The sequence below is a fragment of the Chelonia mydas genome, chromosome 3 (genome assembly GCF_015237465.2).
Source record: "Chelonia mydas isolate rCheMyd1 chromosome 3, rCheMyd1.pri.v2, whole genome shotgun sequence".
In the NCBI taxonomy this organism is placed as follows: Eukaryota; Metazoa; Chordata; order Testudines; family Cheloniidae; genus Chelonia; species Chelonia mydas.
The window spans coordinates 100,019,780-100,040,098 of NC_057851.1; the positions used below are offsets into that span (position 1 = coordinate 100,019,780).

At 41.6% G+C, this 20,319-nt stretch overlaps 1 protein-coding gene across 18 annotated transcripts in view; it reads right to left on the bottom strand.

The window, feature by feature from the left end:
- AHI1 (Abelson helper integration site 1) overlaps window positions 1–20,319 on the bottom strand; it is a 177,518-nt gene that overhangs the window by 124,107 nt on the left and 33,092 nt on the right. For all 18 annotated transcript variants that reach the window (XM_037894837.2, XM_043542958.1, XM_037894829.2 and 15 more), the window contains 7 exons: window positions 16,456–16,641; window positions 12,767–12,919; window positions 11,584–11,716; window positions 10,166–10,289; window positions 8,348–8,577; window positions 4,925–5,028; window positions 4,104–4,222 (listed from right to left, as the gene is read on the bottom strand). In XM_037894837.2, the coding sequence (XP_037750765.1) occupies window positions 4,104–4,222; window positions 4,925–5,028; window positions 8,348–8,577; window positions 10,166–10,289; window positions 11,584–11,716; window positions 12,767–12,919; window positions 16,456–16,641 (1,049 nt within the window). The remainder of the gene's footprint in view (window positions 1–4,103; window positions 4,223–4,924; window positions 5,029–8,347; window positions 8,578–10,165; window positions 10,290–11,583; window positions 11,717–12,766; window positions 12,920–16,455; window positions 16,642–20,319) is intronic.

The window sequence follows — 20,319 nt, forward strand, 5'->3', positions numbered from 1 at the left end:
GTCAAGGTTGTTGATGGCATTCATGGAGCAGCAGCTGACAGTGGAGCACTGTTTCTGGCCCCAAGAAACAAGCACTGATGGGTGAGACTGCAACATAGGCAGGTTTGGGACGACGAGTAGTGGCTGCAGAGCTTCAGAATGCGAAAGGCCACATTCCTGGATCTGTGTGCCAATCTTGCCCCAGCCCTCCAGTGCACGGAAACCAGAATGAGAGCTGCGCTGACCGTTGAAAAGCAAGTGGTGATCACATTTTAGAAGACTGCAACACCAAATTGCGGCCAGTCAGAGGGAAATCATTTTGGAGTTGAACAATCCACAGTAGGAGTCATCATGCAAGTATGCAGGGCCATTAATGTCTCCTGCAGTGGAGGACTGTGCAAGATGTAGTGGATGGATCTGTAGCAATGGAGTTTCCAAGCTGTGGCAGGAAGACAGATGGCATGCACACTCCTATTTTGCTACAGAGCATATCAACAGAAAGATCACCAGGGATGCTTCACCAATATCAACGTGGGCTGGTCACGGAAGGTACATGATGCTTACACCTTCAAAAAACACAGGACTATTCAGAAAGCTGCAAGCGGGGACTTTCTTTCCCAACCAGCAGATTACCACTGGCAATGCTGAAAAGCCATTAGTGACACAGGGGGACCCAGCAAACACCTTGCTCATGAAGCCACACACTGGCCACCTTGACAGCACCAAGGAAAGATTCAACACCCAGCTCACCTGGTGCAGAATGACAGCTGAATGTGAAAAGATGATGTGGTATTTACTCATATGATTGGATCTCAGTGAGAAAAATATCCCAATGGCTACAGCTCTCTGTGGTGTCCTGCATAATATCTGTGATGCAAAGGGTGAAAAGCAATCACCAGGGTGGACAAAGGTAGAGCGGCTGTTTGCTGACTGTGAACAGCCAGACACCTGGGCCATTACAAGAGCTAGTGTGGAGCTATGCGGTTGAGGGAAGCTTTGAAAGAACATTTTAACAGTCAGCCACAGTAGCACCCTGTGCTGGACTGTTCTCTGGGCCTGGAGCTTTGAGTGCAGCAAGCACCACACAATTCCTAGCAGGACATTTATAAACAAGGACTACTCGTTTTGCTGAAGCTATGAGCTATGTGCTGTTTGCTGTACATTTACAAGGACAATGTGCTTTGAGTACCACCATGCATTCTACAATGTGTGTTGGTACCCAGATCACTGTTGCAGAGATGGGATCATTGTGGAATAGCTTTTTTGTAGGCATTATGGAAAAGGAGAATTTTAAGGAGGATAATGAAATAGCTTTGAAGATGTTTATGGGGAGCTTCTCACACATGAGGGGCACATGAGAGAAAGCACAAAGATGCTTGATTGAGAACTTAACAAGTGAGCGGTGGAGACTGGCATCATGGTCAATTGGAGTCAGAAGCAGACATCTTCATAGTGAATGAAAGTTGACAGGTAGGCCTGGATAGGTCTTGCAAGTGAAGACAAATAGTTTATGTTTGATACACTCGAGAAGGGGAGTCAGTGGAGGGATACAAAGAGAAGGGTGACTTGGTCAAAGCAACAGGCTAGGAAAATTATCTTTGCTGCACCATTCTGAATGGACATGAGCAGGGCAAGAATGCACTCATGAAGGCCAGAGAGAAGGATGTTGCAGCAGTACTTGAGACATGAGATGATGAGAGTCTTAGCTGCATAGACTGATGGCACAGGCTGTATCTTAGAGATGTTAAGCAGAAAAAGTTGGCAAGATTGAGACATAGCCTAGACGTGAGGACCTAGAGAGAGAGGTCCAAGTCAAAGAGGATGCCCACATTTCAGACCTGAATGATAGGCAGAATGGTGGGGTTGTCTAGTGATCAAAGAAGGAGGTAGTGGGGAGGACTTGGGGGTAAGATTAAGAGCTCTGTTTTAGCTTTCGGTGTCACTCACAGCAAGTTGTCCAGATCTGTGATCCCCTCCCTCTCTCCTTTCTTACGTGAGGATTCAAATGGTTAACAATGTTGACATTTAAAAGTAAAATTGCTGGGAATCCAAACTAATACCTCATGGAGATTAACAGAGCAGTTCAAACCTCTCAGAGCTACTATTTCATGCTCTCTGCAGACTCACATAGACAACTTCATATTGGTGACACTCAGCTCACATTTCTGAAGTTTGCTTCACAGTCACAATAACCAGAAACTTTTTAGTCAGAGTGGAGATTCTGAACACAATAATAGTTCCAGGGGGGTCCACTACAGCACATGGTACATACCCGCTGTTTCTAAGTCTTGGCTGGGTGGTTTTCCAATGTAAGGTTCTTTGGCTGCCAGTGTCTCCAGGAGTATGTGGGGAAACCTTAGCAATGCCCACTTTCCTCTTCCCCCCCAAACACACTGCCATGCCAGTAGCAGGAAGGGTTGTAGTATAGGAACTATAATACTGGCTCTACCTCTGTAGGATCCGCCTACATTCATATGACCCTCAAAGGGCCCATTACAATGACTCCACACACAGATTCTGTAGACGGTTCAATGAAAAGCAACCACACTGCACCGAGGTTCTGAGCTTTGGCCTCTCCATCAAGACCATTCCAAGGATCCTCTCCCTTCTGGCAATAGGAAAAGTGCTGTAAAAGAGCTAAGTCTTTTGATAGCCCAAAACATGACAGGGTCAAAGAAATTTAAACAGAGTGATATGGGGAGAGAGCTACATTATAAATAAATGTATATTCTGAAAAAATGTCCCTAGACCTCAGATACTTCCTTGTGCTGTCAGTGTTTGGAAGGTATTTTCCCCCAAGCATCTTTTCTTAAAACACTGGGGAAACTTTGAGTGTCTGTGTTTGGGAGGGGGAGGGAGAAGACGGAAACTAAGAACAAAACATCAGCACAGATTTTATGCTTTAACACTACATTCCGTTGTTTTTCTGGATTTAAGTTTTAGCCTTAGTGGTACATTCACTTAGGGCGGTTTTGCTTTTCGTAGTTTAAGTTCTTTATTTTTATACTAATAGTTTAAATATATTAATAATAATCACAGATTATATTTGAATGTCTCTCCACCCATCCATCTCAGGTACTTGTGTGGCCCCTGTGACCATAGTATCTGAGCACCTCACAATCTTGCATGTATTTACCCTGGGAGGGAGTGAAGTGCTATTAGCCCCATTTTACTGAAGGGGAACTGAGGCACAGAGAGACTAAGGGCTTGTACCCACTAGCGCTTACTTCTGTATAACTTAAATCGCTCAGGGGTGTGAAAAAGCCACCCCCCCAGCGACGTATGTTACACTGATCTAAGTGCTGGTGTGGACAGCATTATGTCGGCGTGAGCAGCTCTCTCCCTTCGGCATAGATCATCTACACTAGTAGCGCTACAGCGGCACAGCTACATTGGTACAGCTGCGCCGCTGTTGCAATTCTAGTGTAGACTAGCCCTAAGGCCTGGGTCTACATTAGGCACTTACATTGGTATAGCTACATCATTCAGGGTATGAAAAATCACAGTGTAGACAGTGTTAGGTTGATAGAAGACTTCTTCTGTCAACCTAGCTATCACCTCTTGGGGAGATGGATTGCCATGCCAATGGGAGAATGTAGGTGTTGGTGTAGGTAGTGTCTAAGCGTTACAGTGGCACTGCTGTAGCGTTTTAAAATGTAGACGTACCCAAAGAGTAAAATTTCCAAAGGTGCCTAAGTGACTCAGGCTCCTAAGTCCCACTGAAAGTCAATGAACCAAGCTAAGTAACTAAATAATTTTTTAAAGGGATTTGGGAGATCTGGATTAAAATCCCTGATCTGCTGCAGACTTCCTGTATGAGGCTGGACTTCCTGAGTGACATTGAAAAGTCAATGACATCGGGTAAGTGGCTAAATCATTTTTGTAAATGGGACTTAGGCACTTTTGGAAATTCTAACTTACAGGACATGTCCAATGTCACAAAGGAAGCCTGTGGCAGAGCAAGGATTTGTATTGAGGTCTCCCAAGTCCCAATCTAGCACTGTAACTATTGGACTATCCTTCCTCTTTTAAGTATCTATTTAAAAATTTTAAAACATTTTACTATCACAATGAGTCAACTTGAGACACAGAAATCTATGCATTGACTACAAAAACCTACTTACATTCTGAGATCCATAATTCTCAGAACACTGTCTTTGGCATGGATTAATAAACGTCTTCCATTCGGATGTACCTCTAGATGATTTATTGGAGTCCCTTTAATATCATTTTCTTTTATTTCCTACAATGAAAAAATGAAGTTTATTGTAATGCAAGACTAATTTGATAGGAAACAAAGGCAAGGATGTCACTATGATATTAACTTATGAAACTGGTGGGGGGCAGTGCAAGGAAAGATTAAATGCAGTTTAAAAAAAACCAAGGCCATTTTAAAAAGCAAACACTGGTTCCTAGACAAGATACTGTATCCCAAATCAACAAGTTTTAGCCCATATCAAGTTTCCACAGCCATTTAAGTGACAGATCCTATTATAATGATGAAATTCTGAAAACCAGAGTTGATAACAGAAAGGCTGACAAGACGTTAACCATAGAAGTGTGAATAAAGCTACTTTGACAAGATACACAGTCTGTTATTTTAATTCTATCTATGGAAGTACAAACAACACGTTACTGTGTGCAATTACAATGCTACCAATTCTCAAACATTTGTTGTAGAAGCTGGTGCTAGGAATAAGCATTTACATTCTCTACTTACAGTATCATATCTAAAACTGTGACAAAAAAAAAAAAATCTAGAAATTCCCAGTGAATCACAGCATGTTTTATCAGCCGTTTGCAAAGTGTTAACAAGACATTTAGGGGAAACTTACTTTCCAACCACACAAAAGTGACATGAAAAAGTAATTAAATGCAAATTAGATGGCTAGATTTGAAACTGCTTTACATAAAAGTTATCGTGCTAATTAAAATATTTGTATACCTTATTTATACCCCAATGTTGGACTGGATGTTGAGAACTTCCTTTGACAAAGGTATTCCAAACTATAATCAGCCCTGAGCTGTCTCCTGAGAACATGTGAAGTCCTGTAAAACAATAATTACACTTATGTAGTATTAACAGCAAGATTTTGAAACCATACTAAATGAACAACAGGGGATATGTGAGCTAGAGATATCTCCAAAATTAAATATACATTGGAAACTCTGTCTTATCAGTGCTATTAACAGTTTTATAGTAATTTCCACATTCATGGATATATTATAAACTGAATTATTAAAGCCAATATTTGAACAGCAATATTTTGCTTCCATTTTCTCCAATTAATGCAGGGTAGTCAAAAAGCCTAAATTTTGCCTATAATACATCACAGAAGTCAATATCGTAAATTCCAAACAGAATAAAAATGTAAATACTGTAATACTTACAATTAAATACTTTGACTGTTTTACACTTAGATGCTAAGTTGGTTTTATTCAATATATTTGCTTTTTAGTATTGTCTTCTATGTTGTGTTCCAAAGGTCACTGAAATCAATGGAAGTCTTTCCACTAATTTCAGTGGGCCTTAGATTAGACCCCTAGTGCATAACTATCCAGTGAAGACCCCCACTGAGAACAGGTTGGGCAAGAGCAAATGCAAATTTCCCTCCAACTGCTGCCTTTCAACAGCTGCTCTTAAACCAATAGTATACACATCATTGTAAACAACGAAGTAGAAGGTTCTTTATTTTCTGTGGTCAGCTGCCATGCCTATCACAGAAATAACGCATCTACATTTTCATTAAATACCTATCTGAAAAACCCAGATTCCAAAATACAAATGTTCCATCTTTGGGGAGCTCCTCTACTCACACAGCAACAACTCACATCTCCATCCAGTTATGCATTTTAGAATGTTTCTCCAACACCTCTTCCTGGATGTCTTGCCACCAACACAGTCTTAATACTGCCAAAACTGAACTCCTTATCTCTCCTTCCAAACCCTCTCCATTCGCTGACATTGTTGAAAAATTCACCATCCTCCCAGTTCCCCAGGCTGTAACTTAAGAACCTGTCTACACTACAGGTTACTTTCGTATAACTTATGTTACTCAGGGGTTTGAATAACCCACACCCCTGAGTGAAATAAGTTATACTGACCAAAGTGCTGGTCTAGACAGCACTATGCTGGCGAGAGAGCTTCTCTCATAGTTAAAATTAATCGTGATTAATTGCAGTTTTAATCACACTGTTAAACAATAATAGAATACCAATTCAAATTTATTATAAATTTTTTTTATTTTTTTCTACATTTTCAAATACATTGATTTCAATTACAACACAGAATACAAAGTGTACAGTGCTCATTTTATATTATTTTTATTGCAAATACTTGCACTGGAAAAATACTATTTTATCTTTTTAAATTCACCTCATACAAGTACTGTAGTGCAATCTCTTTATCATGAAAGTGCAAATTACAGTGTAGTTTTTTTGTTACATAACTGCACTCAAAAATAAAACAACGTGAGATTTTAGAGTAGAGGTGGGCAAACTACGGCCCGCAGGACTGTCCTGCCCAGCCCCTGAGCTCCCGGTCAGGGAGGCTAACCCCCGGCCCCTCCTCCTCTGTCCCTCCTCCCCCGCAGCCACATGGGCAGCACCGCTTGCACCCGCCCATCTCCCAGGCTTTCCAATAAGTCTATCCTGCTGCTCTGAATGGCATGGTAAGTGGGGGGGTTGGATAAAGGGCAGGAGGTCCTGAGGGGTAGTCAGGGGGTGGTTGGATGGGGTGGAGGGCAGTCAGGAGACAGGGAACAGGGGGGAGTGGATAGGGGGTAGGGTCACGGGGGCTCAGGTCGGTCCCGGGGGGGGGGGGGGGGGGGACAGGAACCAGTGGGGTTGGATAGGAGTGGGGTCCTGGGGGGGCAGTTACAGATGGGGGTCCTGGGAGGGAGTGGTCAGGGGACAAGGAGCATGGCAGGGGGTTGGATGGGGTGGGAGGCCTGTCAGGGGGCGGGGCAGTCAGTGGACAGTGAGCGGAGGGGTTTGATAGGGGGTGGGAAGTGGGAGGGGGCGGATAGGGGACAGGGCCAGGCTGTTTGCAGAGGCACAGCCTTCCCTACTCGGCCCTCCATACCATTTCGCAACCCCAGTGTGGCCCTCTGGCCAAAAAGTTTGCCCACCCCTGTGTTAGGGCCTACAAATCCATTCAGTCCTACTTTTTGCTCAACCAATCTCTAAGACAAACAAGCATGTTTACATTTATGTAAGATAATGCTGCATGGAAGCATGTCCTCTGGAATGGTGGTCAAAGCATGAAGGGGCATACAAATGCTTAGTATATCTGGCATGTAAATACCTTGCAATGCCGGCTGCAAAAATGCCATGAAAATGCCTATTCTCGCTTTCTGGTGACACTGTAAATAAGAATAGGGCAGCACTATCACCCGTAAATATAAACAAATTTGTTTGTCTTAGTGTTTGGCTGAACAAGAAGTAGGACTCAGTGGACTTGTAGGCTCTAAAGTTTTACTTTGTTTTGTTTTTGAGTGCAGTTACGTCACAAAAAAATCTACATTTCTAAGTTGTACTTTCATGATAAAGAGATTGCATTACGGTATTGTATGAAGTGAATTGAAAAATACTATTTCTTTTGTTTATCATTTTACAGTGCAAATATTTGTAATAAAAATAATAATTTAAATTGAACACTGTATACTTTGTATTCTGTGTTGTAGTTGAAATCAATATATTTGAAAATGTAGAAAACATCCAAAAATATTTAAATACATTGTTTTCTGTTATTGTTTAACCGTGTAATTAAAACTGCGATTAATAGCAATTAATGTTGTAATCATTTCACAGCCCTACTTTTTTCTACATTGCCTCTCCACATCTCTGCTCAGCTCATAATACCAGCCTTGGCACACCATTTGCCTGCTTCTCCCACAACAGTCTCCGTTCTTTATTCCATACCAATTTCTGCAATGACACTGACAAGAAACTAGCCAACTAAAACTAGTTAGGAAGAGGGTCAATTGTGGATAATCTATATATCTAATTTAAAAAAACTGTATCATCAACACCTGGCGAGTTATCACCTTGACCCTTTTACATCTGTTGTATCCTTCTTTCCTGTCTTTTGCCTGCTTATTTATCTTTCCAGCCCAGGCTATGTCTTCCTAAATGTTTGTACAGTGCCCAGCATATTGTAGACATGCCCAGATTACAGACAGTAAATAATAATTGAATACATCAACACACTGGATAGTAGTAGATCTGAGTGAGACATTTTAATAAAATAACAACTGTAACAAAAAAAACATCCTGTTTTTTAACAACTATCTCAGTGAAATACACCAAACTGAACAGGCTTGAACTGCTCTTTGTTTGAGATGCAATTATAACATATTGAACATACCTTCTGCATCAAAACACAGTGTATTGATGAAACTTTTGTGACCATCAAACTCCTGTATTAACTGACCATAGATCTCTTTCACTTTTGTATTCCATACCCTAATCACAGAGTCATAACAGCCTGTCACCACAAGATAGTCAGCAACTGGATGGTACTTTGCAGTGTAAACAAATGAAGGATGAGGGAAAACTCTCACAGAAGTTGTAGCCTGGGTCTCAATTTTCCACATTCTTTTAAAAACAAAAAACAAAACAAAACAAAAAGTTAGGATAACTGTCTCATAACGTGACGCTTTCTAGTAAATATTACCATATAAATTAATACCAAATTTTGTGCTAATGGTTCTAGATGTAAATACATGCAAATACTTAAGGGTCTAATCGAATCTACTGAATTTTTGCAGCTACACTCAAAAGTTTGATGTGGAACATTCCAACGGGAATTAAGCTTCACATGAGGGACAGGTTTTGAACTCCAGAAATTTATTTCCACCCTGTTTCTAGCATCCCTGTACAGGCATAGGGGACTAGCCTAAACTGAAACTTATTTAAGAAAAAAAATATTTTTAACTATCTAATTACATGAACAAACTAACTAGTAACTAGGCAGTAAGACTACTAACTAACTACACGAACACTGTGGAGAGAAGAAGGACACTGCAAGGATTCCATCTTGCTGCTACAAGAGGTAAGATAGAACCAAGGGGCAGCTGGCCCACTCTGCCTTTTATGCCCTCAGGCTTAGATGAATGGTGCAAAGACGTCCAGGGCAAAGGCATGACCCCAATGTACACAGCTGGCCAAAAAAACCTGATCTCATACCCAAGCATACCAAGAGTGGAAACAATGTGGACAATCACTTGAAGAACCTTATATTTATTTCCCCTCTACCCCATAGTAAAACCAATTAAATTAACACTTTCAACACATATAATATGGCAATCACAATTCTTTGCGGATTTTAATTATGCAGCTGCCTGCAGCACTATGGAGTTGCCCAACAAAGGCAATAGCTAGGTTTTTGTGCATCTACACATCAGTAAAGATTAAAACCTATGAGGTTACCCATAACACATTTGTGGAATACTATGGCCATATTTTTTCTTGCTGTGTTTTAAGTGTTCTGGGTTGGTTTTTTTTTGGAGGGATGAGGGAGCTTTAAGTACCTCAAGATTTGCTGCTTAAATACTGCATTAATGTAACTTTTTAAATTTATACACAAGAGGGGAAAAATTTCAGAGTTAAGATTTTATATTCCAGATACAGTGATTTGCCTTGAGTTACACATTTAACAGCCTAGCCAAGAATTCAAACTACTATACACAATTGCAACGTGGTAAAGTTAAAGTTGCTACTGAATTCTAAATTTTCAATTTCCTGACTGGCGTGTTCAAATTTGCAGCCTTAATATAGCATTAAGATTGGCTTTTGCATCTAGAATATGGTAATTTTTGGAAGGATTAAATGTTCCAAAAGTCCTATTGATTTCTGTAATAGCTGCTGGGTGCTGAGCACTTTTGAAAAATAAGACCACTTATTTAGGCGGCTAAATATGGATTTAAGAGCCTATACTTAGGCAACTACATTTTAAAATCTTGGACCAAGAACACCGTATATTTTAAACCAAACATAATAAAATTATTCCTAAAAAGCTATCATTCTATCATAGCTTTCCAATAACATTAACAAATAACTCAAATTACACTCAAGTCCATGGTTAAAAGTTGTCCAGCACAGTTTATGATAAAGACACAGCTGGGTTCACTAAGCCTACTTATCATTTTGACAACAGTTGCTATAACATTTCACTCATACTGACCTGACAGTGCCATCAGAGGATGCAGTAAGGAGGTACTCATTATCTTTTGACCAACAAAGATCATATACAATATTAAGGTGGCCATAAAATTCTCTCAAGTATTGTCCAGAAGGAATCTCATATACTAATGGAAATGTAAATAAAAAGGTTAAATTTGGAAACATTTGAAACTGCTTTTCCAATAATAAAGCATCGATACTCAAAAGAAAACGATTTAGGGCCAAGATTTTATGTATAAGACTTATAACTGCATGTTCCGATACAAATTCAATCTTTAAATATGGAAGATGTTGATGCAACAAACATCTGGAATATAATTACTACAAAGCTAGATATATTCCTAGGGCCAAGTCATTGCTTGCATAAGTGAATTCAACTCCACTAGCTCCTAATTTCCATAATTCAAAATCAAATAGCTACTGGGTATGCATTGTTAATAATTTAACACAAGTTTGCAAGCATCTACTTCCATCTAGTGGTTCATGGATATGTCACAAGTGCATTAACCCCTTTAAAAATCAGACGAGACAGTTTAAGTTTTCAGGGATGAACCTAGGACATTAAGTAAATACTCTTTTTTTTTTTTTTAAACTTTGATTGCCACTTGGCCAGCTACATAAGAATATTAATGGTGAGGTCAATTTTTTGGTGATCAGCAAGTTTTGTAGAGAAGCAATATAACCGTGATAGCCACTCTTTAAGTACTTGCATTTATAGGTTTTGCCTTTTATTCTGTGTGGAGATGGAACGTTGTTCCCAAGAATCTCAAAAAATCGATTATATCCTGTTTCAAAATGCAGCAAGTGACATTTTCTTGCACAGAAGCAGCCCAGGATATGAATAGTATTGCTAGTCATTAGTGAGTTGTATTGGGAGATTTTTGTGAAGACGACTGCCTGGCATCTCCAGCATTATGCCTGGCTCTGGTAAGTATTATTGGTTAGCCACTTTAATGAAAACTAAATTCATTCACAAATTCCCTTTCCCCTGTCAAAAAAAAAAAAAAATCTAAGAAAGGGGCAAGTTATTTCACTTAAAAACTTATTATCAGAACTTATATTCCTGGCACATTTCAGACTCTCAGATTTCTACTGGATGCTGAAATATTGTAATATCAAGTCCTTAAACTGGACATATACATTACCACATATGAAAAGCCATACTGTCTTCAATCAGCAGACACTTTGCTAAAGTTGCCTTATAGCTAAGAATATTTACAATGCTGAATTACTAAATAAATCTACTAAAAGAACATAACTGTTAATATAAAACCTCTATACTCCAAAAAGTAACACTTTTTTTTTTTTTAAAGTCCAATCGACACACTCTTCAAAATAAAAAACTAAAGGGGAAAAAAAGAGCTCTTTGCATATGTTATAGCTCTATGTTAAAACAGAAGTAATAAATTCATAACTTACAAATAATGGGATAACCATCTCTCCCTGCACACGCTGCTGCTAATGTTTTTCCGTCTTGAGAAAAACGAATACAGAAACAGCCCATATCTCCTGCTCTCAGTGAAAAGAGATGCTTGTTTGGTATACGACAAGCCTACATTTCCAAATAAAAACAGTTATTGCACAGCTGTGAATGTTAACAAATACACAAAACTTAAAAGACATTATGTATTTAACAAACTTTTCCACAAGCCAAAAAAATCAGCAAAATAAGTTGTTAGTACCTGGATCTCTCAAAAACACAACTTCTACAGTGTTTACATGGACAAGTTTAATAGTAAATAATTTAATATTTGAGGATGTCTAGACAATATTCTCAAGATTATAATTCACTTAATTTGGCTCATGCATTTATTTGCCTTTCTGTAAAAAGGCAAAAATTCATCATAAAACATTTTGAAAAGGAATTTAATCTAAATTTGCACAATTTTTATTCATCCTAAACATGTCAAACATAAATTTATTTCCATACCCTTTTCATCTTTGGACAATTTGCTGTTTTAAAACAATTTGTTGATTTTTCTAACATTTCCTTGTTACTACTTAAATCACTGGCTGTTACTAAATATGAAAGAAATAAAACCACTGGCAGTTTTTAAGACAAATTATATAATATCTCAAAATCAAGGTACATAATCAAACAAAAGCCATTTACATCTAAGATTAAATTGGGATTTTCTTTTGAACAAATGCACTCTGTGTATTAGTTGTGTTTCTTACATGGCATCCAGCAGTGAAATAAACCCCATTCCCATTTGGAGAATAAACTGAATGATTATATGGACAATAATAGGCTCACAGAAGGTCCCCTTTCTGACGTGTGCTGGGGATCCATGACTGAGGAGTGGGCAGGACCAGAAGCACCAAGAGTGGAGCTGCACTAACTCCTCTCCATCCCCACTAAGCTGGTGAAACATCCTTTGAATGAGGAGTCCCAAGAATCATGTTGTCAAGTAACTGATTGCACGGGTCCCAAAGCTAGAATTGGAGCTTAGGGCCTCCATGGAAAGAGTCCTGCCCTCCAGCAGGTTCCTGAGACCCACCCACACCCTCAAAACCAGACTTGTTTCACAATCTTATACCATAAAATAACCTTATTAGCAGATAGTGGATTTTTTTGGTACTTTTAAAAAAAAACCTTCACCTGTCCAGGCAGTCTCATCCATTTCAATTGCTCCTTTTTCTCATGTGGACTATTTACACTAGCGTTTTTTGATACCTCATTCTGGAGCTCACAGAATGACGTGCTACCTTGTTCCTGCTGAACAGCCATCATAGAACGGAAAGAAGGATATACCTAAAGGCAGACAAAATATCAATAGCAAAATCAATTATTTCAGGAAAACACAAAATGTTTTAAGTACAGTAACATATTTCACAAAATTGAAATAAGTCTAAAAATTTTAGGATGTAAATGTATTTTGTGTAAACACTGAAAGAAAATTAAATGGGGGCAATCCTTGTATATGAAAAAATACCTGGTAGTACAGTGATACATGCTGTTAAACAGTAATACGTAATACTTCCATAAGAAATAAGTGAAATTCGTCGTCAATTACAAATGAGGTGCAATGAAAGTAGCCAACAAGCCTACACTGGTGAAAAGTAAATTGGGGTGGTAAAATTCTGTCCGATGGTTGATAAATCTTTTACTTACACAACTGATTCATGCTTTTCTGTTTTATTACCCTTTTCCACAATAGAGCCCAATTCAGTTTAAGCACAAGTTCTCCCACTTAAGTCAAGTTAATCTCCCCACCCCAAATCTAGCAGACACCGCTCTTTACTGAAATTTACACCTGGTGCCAAGGGCCAGCATAGGCTCTCTGCATTAATTAAATCCTACTGTTTAAAAAAAAAAAAAAAAAAAAATGCTGCACAAGTGGATTGCACCATGTGTGGAATTAATTGTGGAGGGAGATTGAAGTTGTAAGTGATTGAAAAATCTCTGCTAAGTGTGCTTAATGAACTTCTCCTAATATTTGAGCAGAACCTAATAATTTCACAAAGGAGACAGAACATCATATAGTGCAAGGGTCCGCAACCGACGGCACGTGAGCCGATTTTTAATGGCACGCTGCTCCCTGCTCGGTCCCAGCCGCCAGCCCCACTCAGCGGGCTGCCGAACCCAGGCCGGGACCCCCAGCCCACTCTTCTCCACCTTCTCCCCCCACCCCTCCCCACGGGGGCAGGGTGAAGAAGCTTTGTCCTGCCAGAGGCTGCTGCAGAGCAGGCAAGCTCCCCACTCCCCCGCCTCTTCCCCCAGCGTGCTGGGTTCCTGCCCCTCCTCCACTCCCTCCCTGCCGCCGATCAGCTGATGGCCCTTGAGAGGGAGGGGGAGAAGCAGAGCTGCAGCGAGCTCGCTGCTCCGGGGAGGAGACGGAGAAGAGGTGAGGACAAGGCCTTGGGGAAGGGGGGTGGAATCAGGCTGGAATCACCAGCCCACTGCTGTGAGCCGCTCAGGGCAAGGGGCTGGGAGCACCCTCACGACCCCAGCCCACATCTCTAGCCTCCTGCCCTGACTCCTGCACCCCCCTCACACCCCCAACCCTGACTCCTGCACCCCCACTCACACACCCCCAGCTCCCCCCACCCCATGTCCTGACTCTTGCACCCCCCACATTCCCACCCCCACCCTGAGCACCAAACAGGAGCTCCTGCACCCCACCCCCACCCCACATTCCCACCTGCACCCTTCGCACCAAATGGGAGTGGCGTAAGCACTCCACCCCCAAACCTGAGTCCCTTCCCTCATTCTAGCTCCTGGCCAGACCCTACACTCCAACCCCCAGCCTGCTCCTTCACCCCCAGCCTTGAGCTCAGTGCACTCCCACCCTCAGCTCAGTGCAGAGAGAGAGGAAGAGAATGGGCTAGAACCAGGGAGAAGGTAGGTACCCACTCTATGTGGGAAGGGGCGGGATCCCAGACTGGCAGCAGGCTGAGTGGCAGCGAGCTGAGCCGCTCAGCCCACCGACAGTCTGGGGTCCCAGCCGCCAGCCCCGCTCAGCCCGCCGACAGTCTAGAGTTCTGGCTACCAACCGCTTGCCCCGCTCAGCCTGCTGCCGGCCTAGGTGAATGGAACACCAGGCTGGCAGCGGGCTGAGCAGGCCGGTGGCATAAGATCAGCATTTTAGTTTAATTTTAAATGAAGCTTCTTAAACATTTTGAAAACCTTGTTTACTTTACATATGACAATAGTTTAGTTATATAATATATAGACAGAGAGAGACCTTCTAAAAACGTTAAAATGTATTACTGGCACGCGAAACCTTAAATTAAAGCAAATAAATGAAGATTCTGCACACCACTTCTGAAAGGTTGCCAACCCCTAATATAGCGCATGAGAGCAACCTACGTGATCTCTGTGCAGCCTGACTGCCACATTGGCTACTGAACTCGGGCTCCATCTTTTGATAAGGAAAACCGTAAATATCTTAATGAAATGCACACTAAATACCGCCAAGAACATGCCTTAATATCAGGGAGAAGCAAGTCACTTCTATTCTCTTTGCCTCTGTTTTCCTTCCACTCTTTGTCTGGCATTATAGTTCAGGTCAAGGACCAACTCCTACTCTATGTTTGTATGGTGCCTAGCACACCAGTGCATATGTTACCAATGCATATGTTATTTCACATATAGCAAACAGTCACTATTGCACATGCAATAGCTACTATTGCACTTAGACCCATAGATTTCAGGAGGAATATGTGCAGGAATAGAGATTATGGAGCAGTGACTATCTGCAGGATCAGTCCCTAAAGTCAGAAAGTCAGGAAAGACAGAAGTTAAGAGCATTTAAGAAGAATAAAAATGTAAAAATACTATAAGTGTGCAAAGAATTAAATTCACCTGTGGTTCAGAGGGCCAGTACAAGACATTCTCCACAATGTAGAGCCTATATGGGGCCATGCAAAGAGACTGTGGGTGGATTGGCCAGCCATGTGGAGGTGCCTATCCACTCATGTTCTATGGAAAGGGTCAGTGTACTAGAATGGCATCACAGGAGTGGGGCAACGCAGGCAAGGGGTAAAGTCCAGTGGATCTAACAATACATGTAACTAGTGCAGAAGGTCTGTAGCTCCTATTCCAATCCGTAGGCTTAAATAGTGATCTGAGAGGGCTACACAACAGCCTTACACGTTGGCCTTGGATTGGGAGTGTGGATTTCATTGCCCCAACCCCACTACACTTCACCCATGTCAGTATTAAACAAAGATAAGAAATCTGTCAAGATTATAGATAAAGAAGCCAGTAATAAAACAATATATATAGTATTTAACAAAATTTTATTTTTTAGTCCCCATCTGGGTGCTGTTGGAGCAAATAATCATAGCTATTCTGATTTTAAGATTTCACCTCCTTTAAAAGGTGTTAAATCTGATAAAAAGTACATTTTCTTATATAGCTTTTAGAACAAAAATAAAAGTTAGGGGCCGAATTCTCCTCTCACTTGCACTAATTGTATACCAGTTCAATTCAATTAACTTTAATGATGTTTGGCCCCGTTTTCACCAATATGAGAGGACAAAGAGGGCCAAGTTGATACATGACTGTTCTACGGAAAACATTGGCTAAATAGCAGAAAATTCAGAGTAGTTGGGGAAACTGATTTGAACGTTTTTACGGGAAGTTGTAAAGTGCTAAGCAGATTAAAAAAAAAAAAAGGGGGCATGTTAAGATGTAGTATGCTTAGTATAGCAAGTTATAAAGGACAGTTACAGAAAAAAACATAAAAATGTAAATTGTCATCTGATTTCGGTTAAAAATAAATAGCTTGAATGGATCTTAAGTATTTCTGTTTATATATAAATATGTAAATGTACTTAACTTACGTGATCTGGTAGTTTTATGCCTTTTATAGTTACATATAATGTTGATGGGTAACGATTCCTAGGACCCTTTTCCCACCAATCAAAAACCTCAACAACATTTGACTGTGTCCTGGTCCTTGGAGGTGGATAATACAATTGCAGACGTAGTTTCCCATCAATGTTTAGGACTCCGTTTGCACCTACAAGCTAAAAGAGTAATTTTAAAAAATTAAAGAAAATTGCTACTTTTGTTCAAAATTCATACAAGCCATTGATGACACTGACACTTTTGACCAACTAGGGGCTCAACTTACTACTGGGGATAGCTATTATTCCCACGAGCGATGTCCCCACTCTACTCAATGGATTACTCTTGAGAGTAAGCAAGCACTAACCCTAGTATGTTTGCAGGATCAAACCCTACTATAATTCAGAAAGCACTACCATTTTTTATGTCTCTCTTCAAACTGGCATTCTTGTGTAATCTTTTTCTTGCAGCGATTGAGGCATTACAAGTTACATTTTGTTGAAATAATTCAGACAAATAAGAATTTGCAATAAATATTTTATCTGTATCATATTGCCACAAAAAGAGAGAAAATTTGTTAAAATAAATTTTGCAAATTAAAAAAAAATTGGTAAAAGATCATATAGCATTTAAGAGAAACTAAATATTTCTGTTAATTTACTCCTATCTGGCCTCAGTCTTAAATGGCGCAGAACTACAATACCTTTAAGTGACATAGACCCAAGAAACATCTACTTCCTGAACAGACGCAAAAAACAAATCATCATACTAAGACGACTCACCATCTATAACCCTCTGACCACTGCATAAAACTCCAAATATGATGAACAGCTCTACGGAAGGACCTCAGAAAAACTGAGGAACCACCTCGTCCACCTTATTCCAGAAGGGCCAACCTCAAACAAGAAATCACCACATGCTCCCACACACTGGAATAAAAAAATAAGGAAAGACATACCTGGAGATTATGCAGGAAACCCAAAACAACTATAAAAAAGCCCTCTTCTCTGATGACAGCCTTCCAACATAAAAACAAAAAATAAAACTAACGACAACAACTCCACAACTGATACCACCTTTGAGAGAAACCATGACACCAAGACCCACTAAATGGGCACTACTCAACACCCCATCATCAAAGTGCAAGCTGGTCTCCATATTAGAAGAGAAGGTTCAAGGTCTGGAGAAACAAGTATCGACCCTGCATTGCATAAGAAAAACTGAAGATTTCCTGGGCATACGTCAGGATATGCTTCTACGGACACAATGTTCTGAAGAGTCAGAGCAGGCTGCGCAGCGGGGACAGGAGGACGGTGAAGAAATCTGGCAGCATGTGACCTCCAGAAGAAGAACGGGGAGCGCCCATGTACCAGCAACACAGATACAGGTGAGCAACCGTTTTCATGTTCTCTCCCCAGGTACTAATGTGGAAAGTGGACCAGATGATACATCTGAGGGAAGGGAACAGAAGGAGATTCTGCCAATTGGAAGGCATGAGATGCACTATCCTAGGGATGGGGGTTCCACGACCACTGCTCCCAAGAGAAGGAGGCGGGTGGTGGTGGTCAGGGACTCTCTCCTCAGGGGGACTGAGTCATCTATCTGCCGCCCCGACCGGGAAAACCAAGAAGTCTGCTGCTTGCCAGGAGCTAGGATTCACGATGTGACGGAGAGACTGCCGAGACTCATCAAGCCCTTGGATCGCTACCCCTTCCTGCTTCTCCACATGGGCATCAATGATACTACCAAAAATGACCTTGAGTGGATCACTGTAGACTACGTGGCTCTGGGAAGAAGGATAAAGGAGTTTGAGGTGCAAGTGGTGTTCTCATCCATCCTCCCCATGAAAGGAAAAGGCCTGGGTAGAAACCGTCGAATCGTGGAAGTCAACGAATGGTTACGCAGGTGGCATCGGAGAGAAGGCTTTGGATTCTTTGACCATGGGATGGTGTTTCAAGAAGGAGGAGTGCTAGGCAGAGATGGGCTCCACCTAACGAAGAGAGGGAAGAGCATCTTCCCAAGCAGGCTGGCTAACCTAGTGAGAAGGGCTTTAAACTAGGTTCACCGGGGGAAGGAGACCAAAACCCTGAGGTAAGTGGGGACGTGGGATACCAGGAGGAAGCACAAGCAGGAGAGTGCGACGGGGAGGGCTCCTGCCTCATACTAAGAAAGCAGGACAAACAGCAAGTTATCTCAAGTGCCTATACACAAACGCAAGAAGCCTGGGAAACAAGCAGGGAGAACGGGAAGTCCTGGGATGAGGTGGACAAGGCTTTCTTCCGGCAACTAACAGAAGTTACTAGATCGCAGGCCCTGGTTCTCATCGGAGACTTCAATCACCCTGATATCTGCTGGGAGAGGAATATAGCAGTGCACAGACAATCCAGGAAGTTTTTGGAAAGTGTAGGGGACAATTTCCTGGCGCAAGTGCTGGAGAAACCAACTAGGGGCAGAGCTCTTCTTCACCTGCTGCTCACAAATTGGGAAGAATTAGTAGGGGAAGCAAAAGTGGATGGGAACCTGGGAGGCAGTGACCATGAGATGGTCGAGTTCAGAATCCTGACACAAAGAAGAAAGGAGAGCAGCAGAATACGGACCCTGGACTTCAGAAAAGCAGACTTTGACAACCTCAGGGAACTGATGGGCAGGATCCCCTGGGAGAATAACATGAGGGGGAAAGGAGTCCAGGAGAGCTGGCTGTATTTTAAAGAATCCTTATTGAGGTTACAGGGACAAACCACCCCGATGTGTAGAAAGAATAGTCAATATGGCAGGTGACCAGCTTGGCTTAACAGTGAAATCCTTGCTGATCTTAAGCACAAAAAAGAAGCTTATAGGAAGTGGAAGATTGGACAAATGACCAGGGAAGAGTATAAAAATATTGCTCGGGCATGCAGGAGTGAAATCAGGAAGGCCAATCACACTTGGAGTTGCAGCTAGCAAGAGATGTTAAGAGTAACAAGAAGGGTTTCTTCAGGTATGTTAGCAACAAGAAGGCGCCCCTTACTGAATGAGGGAGGCAACCTAGTGACAGAGGATGTGGAAAAAGCTAACGTACTCAATGCCTTTTTTGCCTCCGTCTTCACAAACAAGGCCAGCTCCCAGACTACTGCACTGGGCAGCACAGCATGGGGAGGAGGTAACCAGCGCTCTGTGGAAAAAGAAGTGGTTTGGGACTATTTAGAAAAGCTGGACGAGCACAAGTCCACGGGGCCTGATGCGCTGCATCCGAGAGTGCTAAAGGAATTGGTGGATGCGATTACAGAACCACACCTCAGTCCCTGGAAAAATCATGGAGCAGGTCCTCAAGGAATCGATTCTGAAGCACTTAGGAGGAGAGGAAAGTGATCAGAAACAGTCATCATGGATTCACCAAGGGCAAGTCATGCCTGACTAATCTAATTGCCTTCTATGACAATATAACTGGCTCTGTGGATGAAGGGAAAGCAGTGGATGTGTTGTTCCTTGACTTCAGCAAAGCTTTTGACACGGTATCCCACAGTATTCTTGCCAGCAAGTTAAAGAAGAATGGGCCGGATGAATGGACGATAAGGTGGATAGAAAGCCGGCTAGATTGTCGGGCTCAACAGGTAGTGGTCAATGGCTCCATGTCTAGTTGGCAGCCGGTATCAAGTGGCGTGCCCCAAGGGTCAGTCCTTGGGCCAGTTTTGTTCAATATCTTCATTAATGATCTGGAGGATGGTGTGGATTGCACCCTCAGCAAGTTTGTAGATGACACTAAACTGGGAGGAGAGGTAGATACACTGGAGGGTAGGGACAGGATACAGAGGGACCTAGATAAATTAGAGGATTGGGCCAAAAGAAATCTGATAAGGTTCAACAAGGACAAGTGCAGA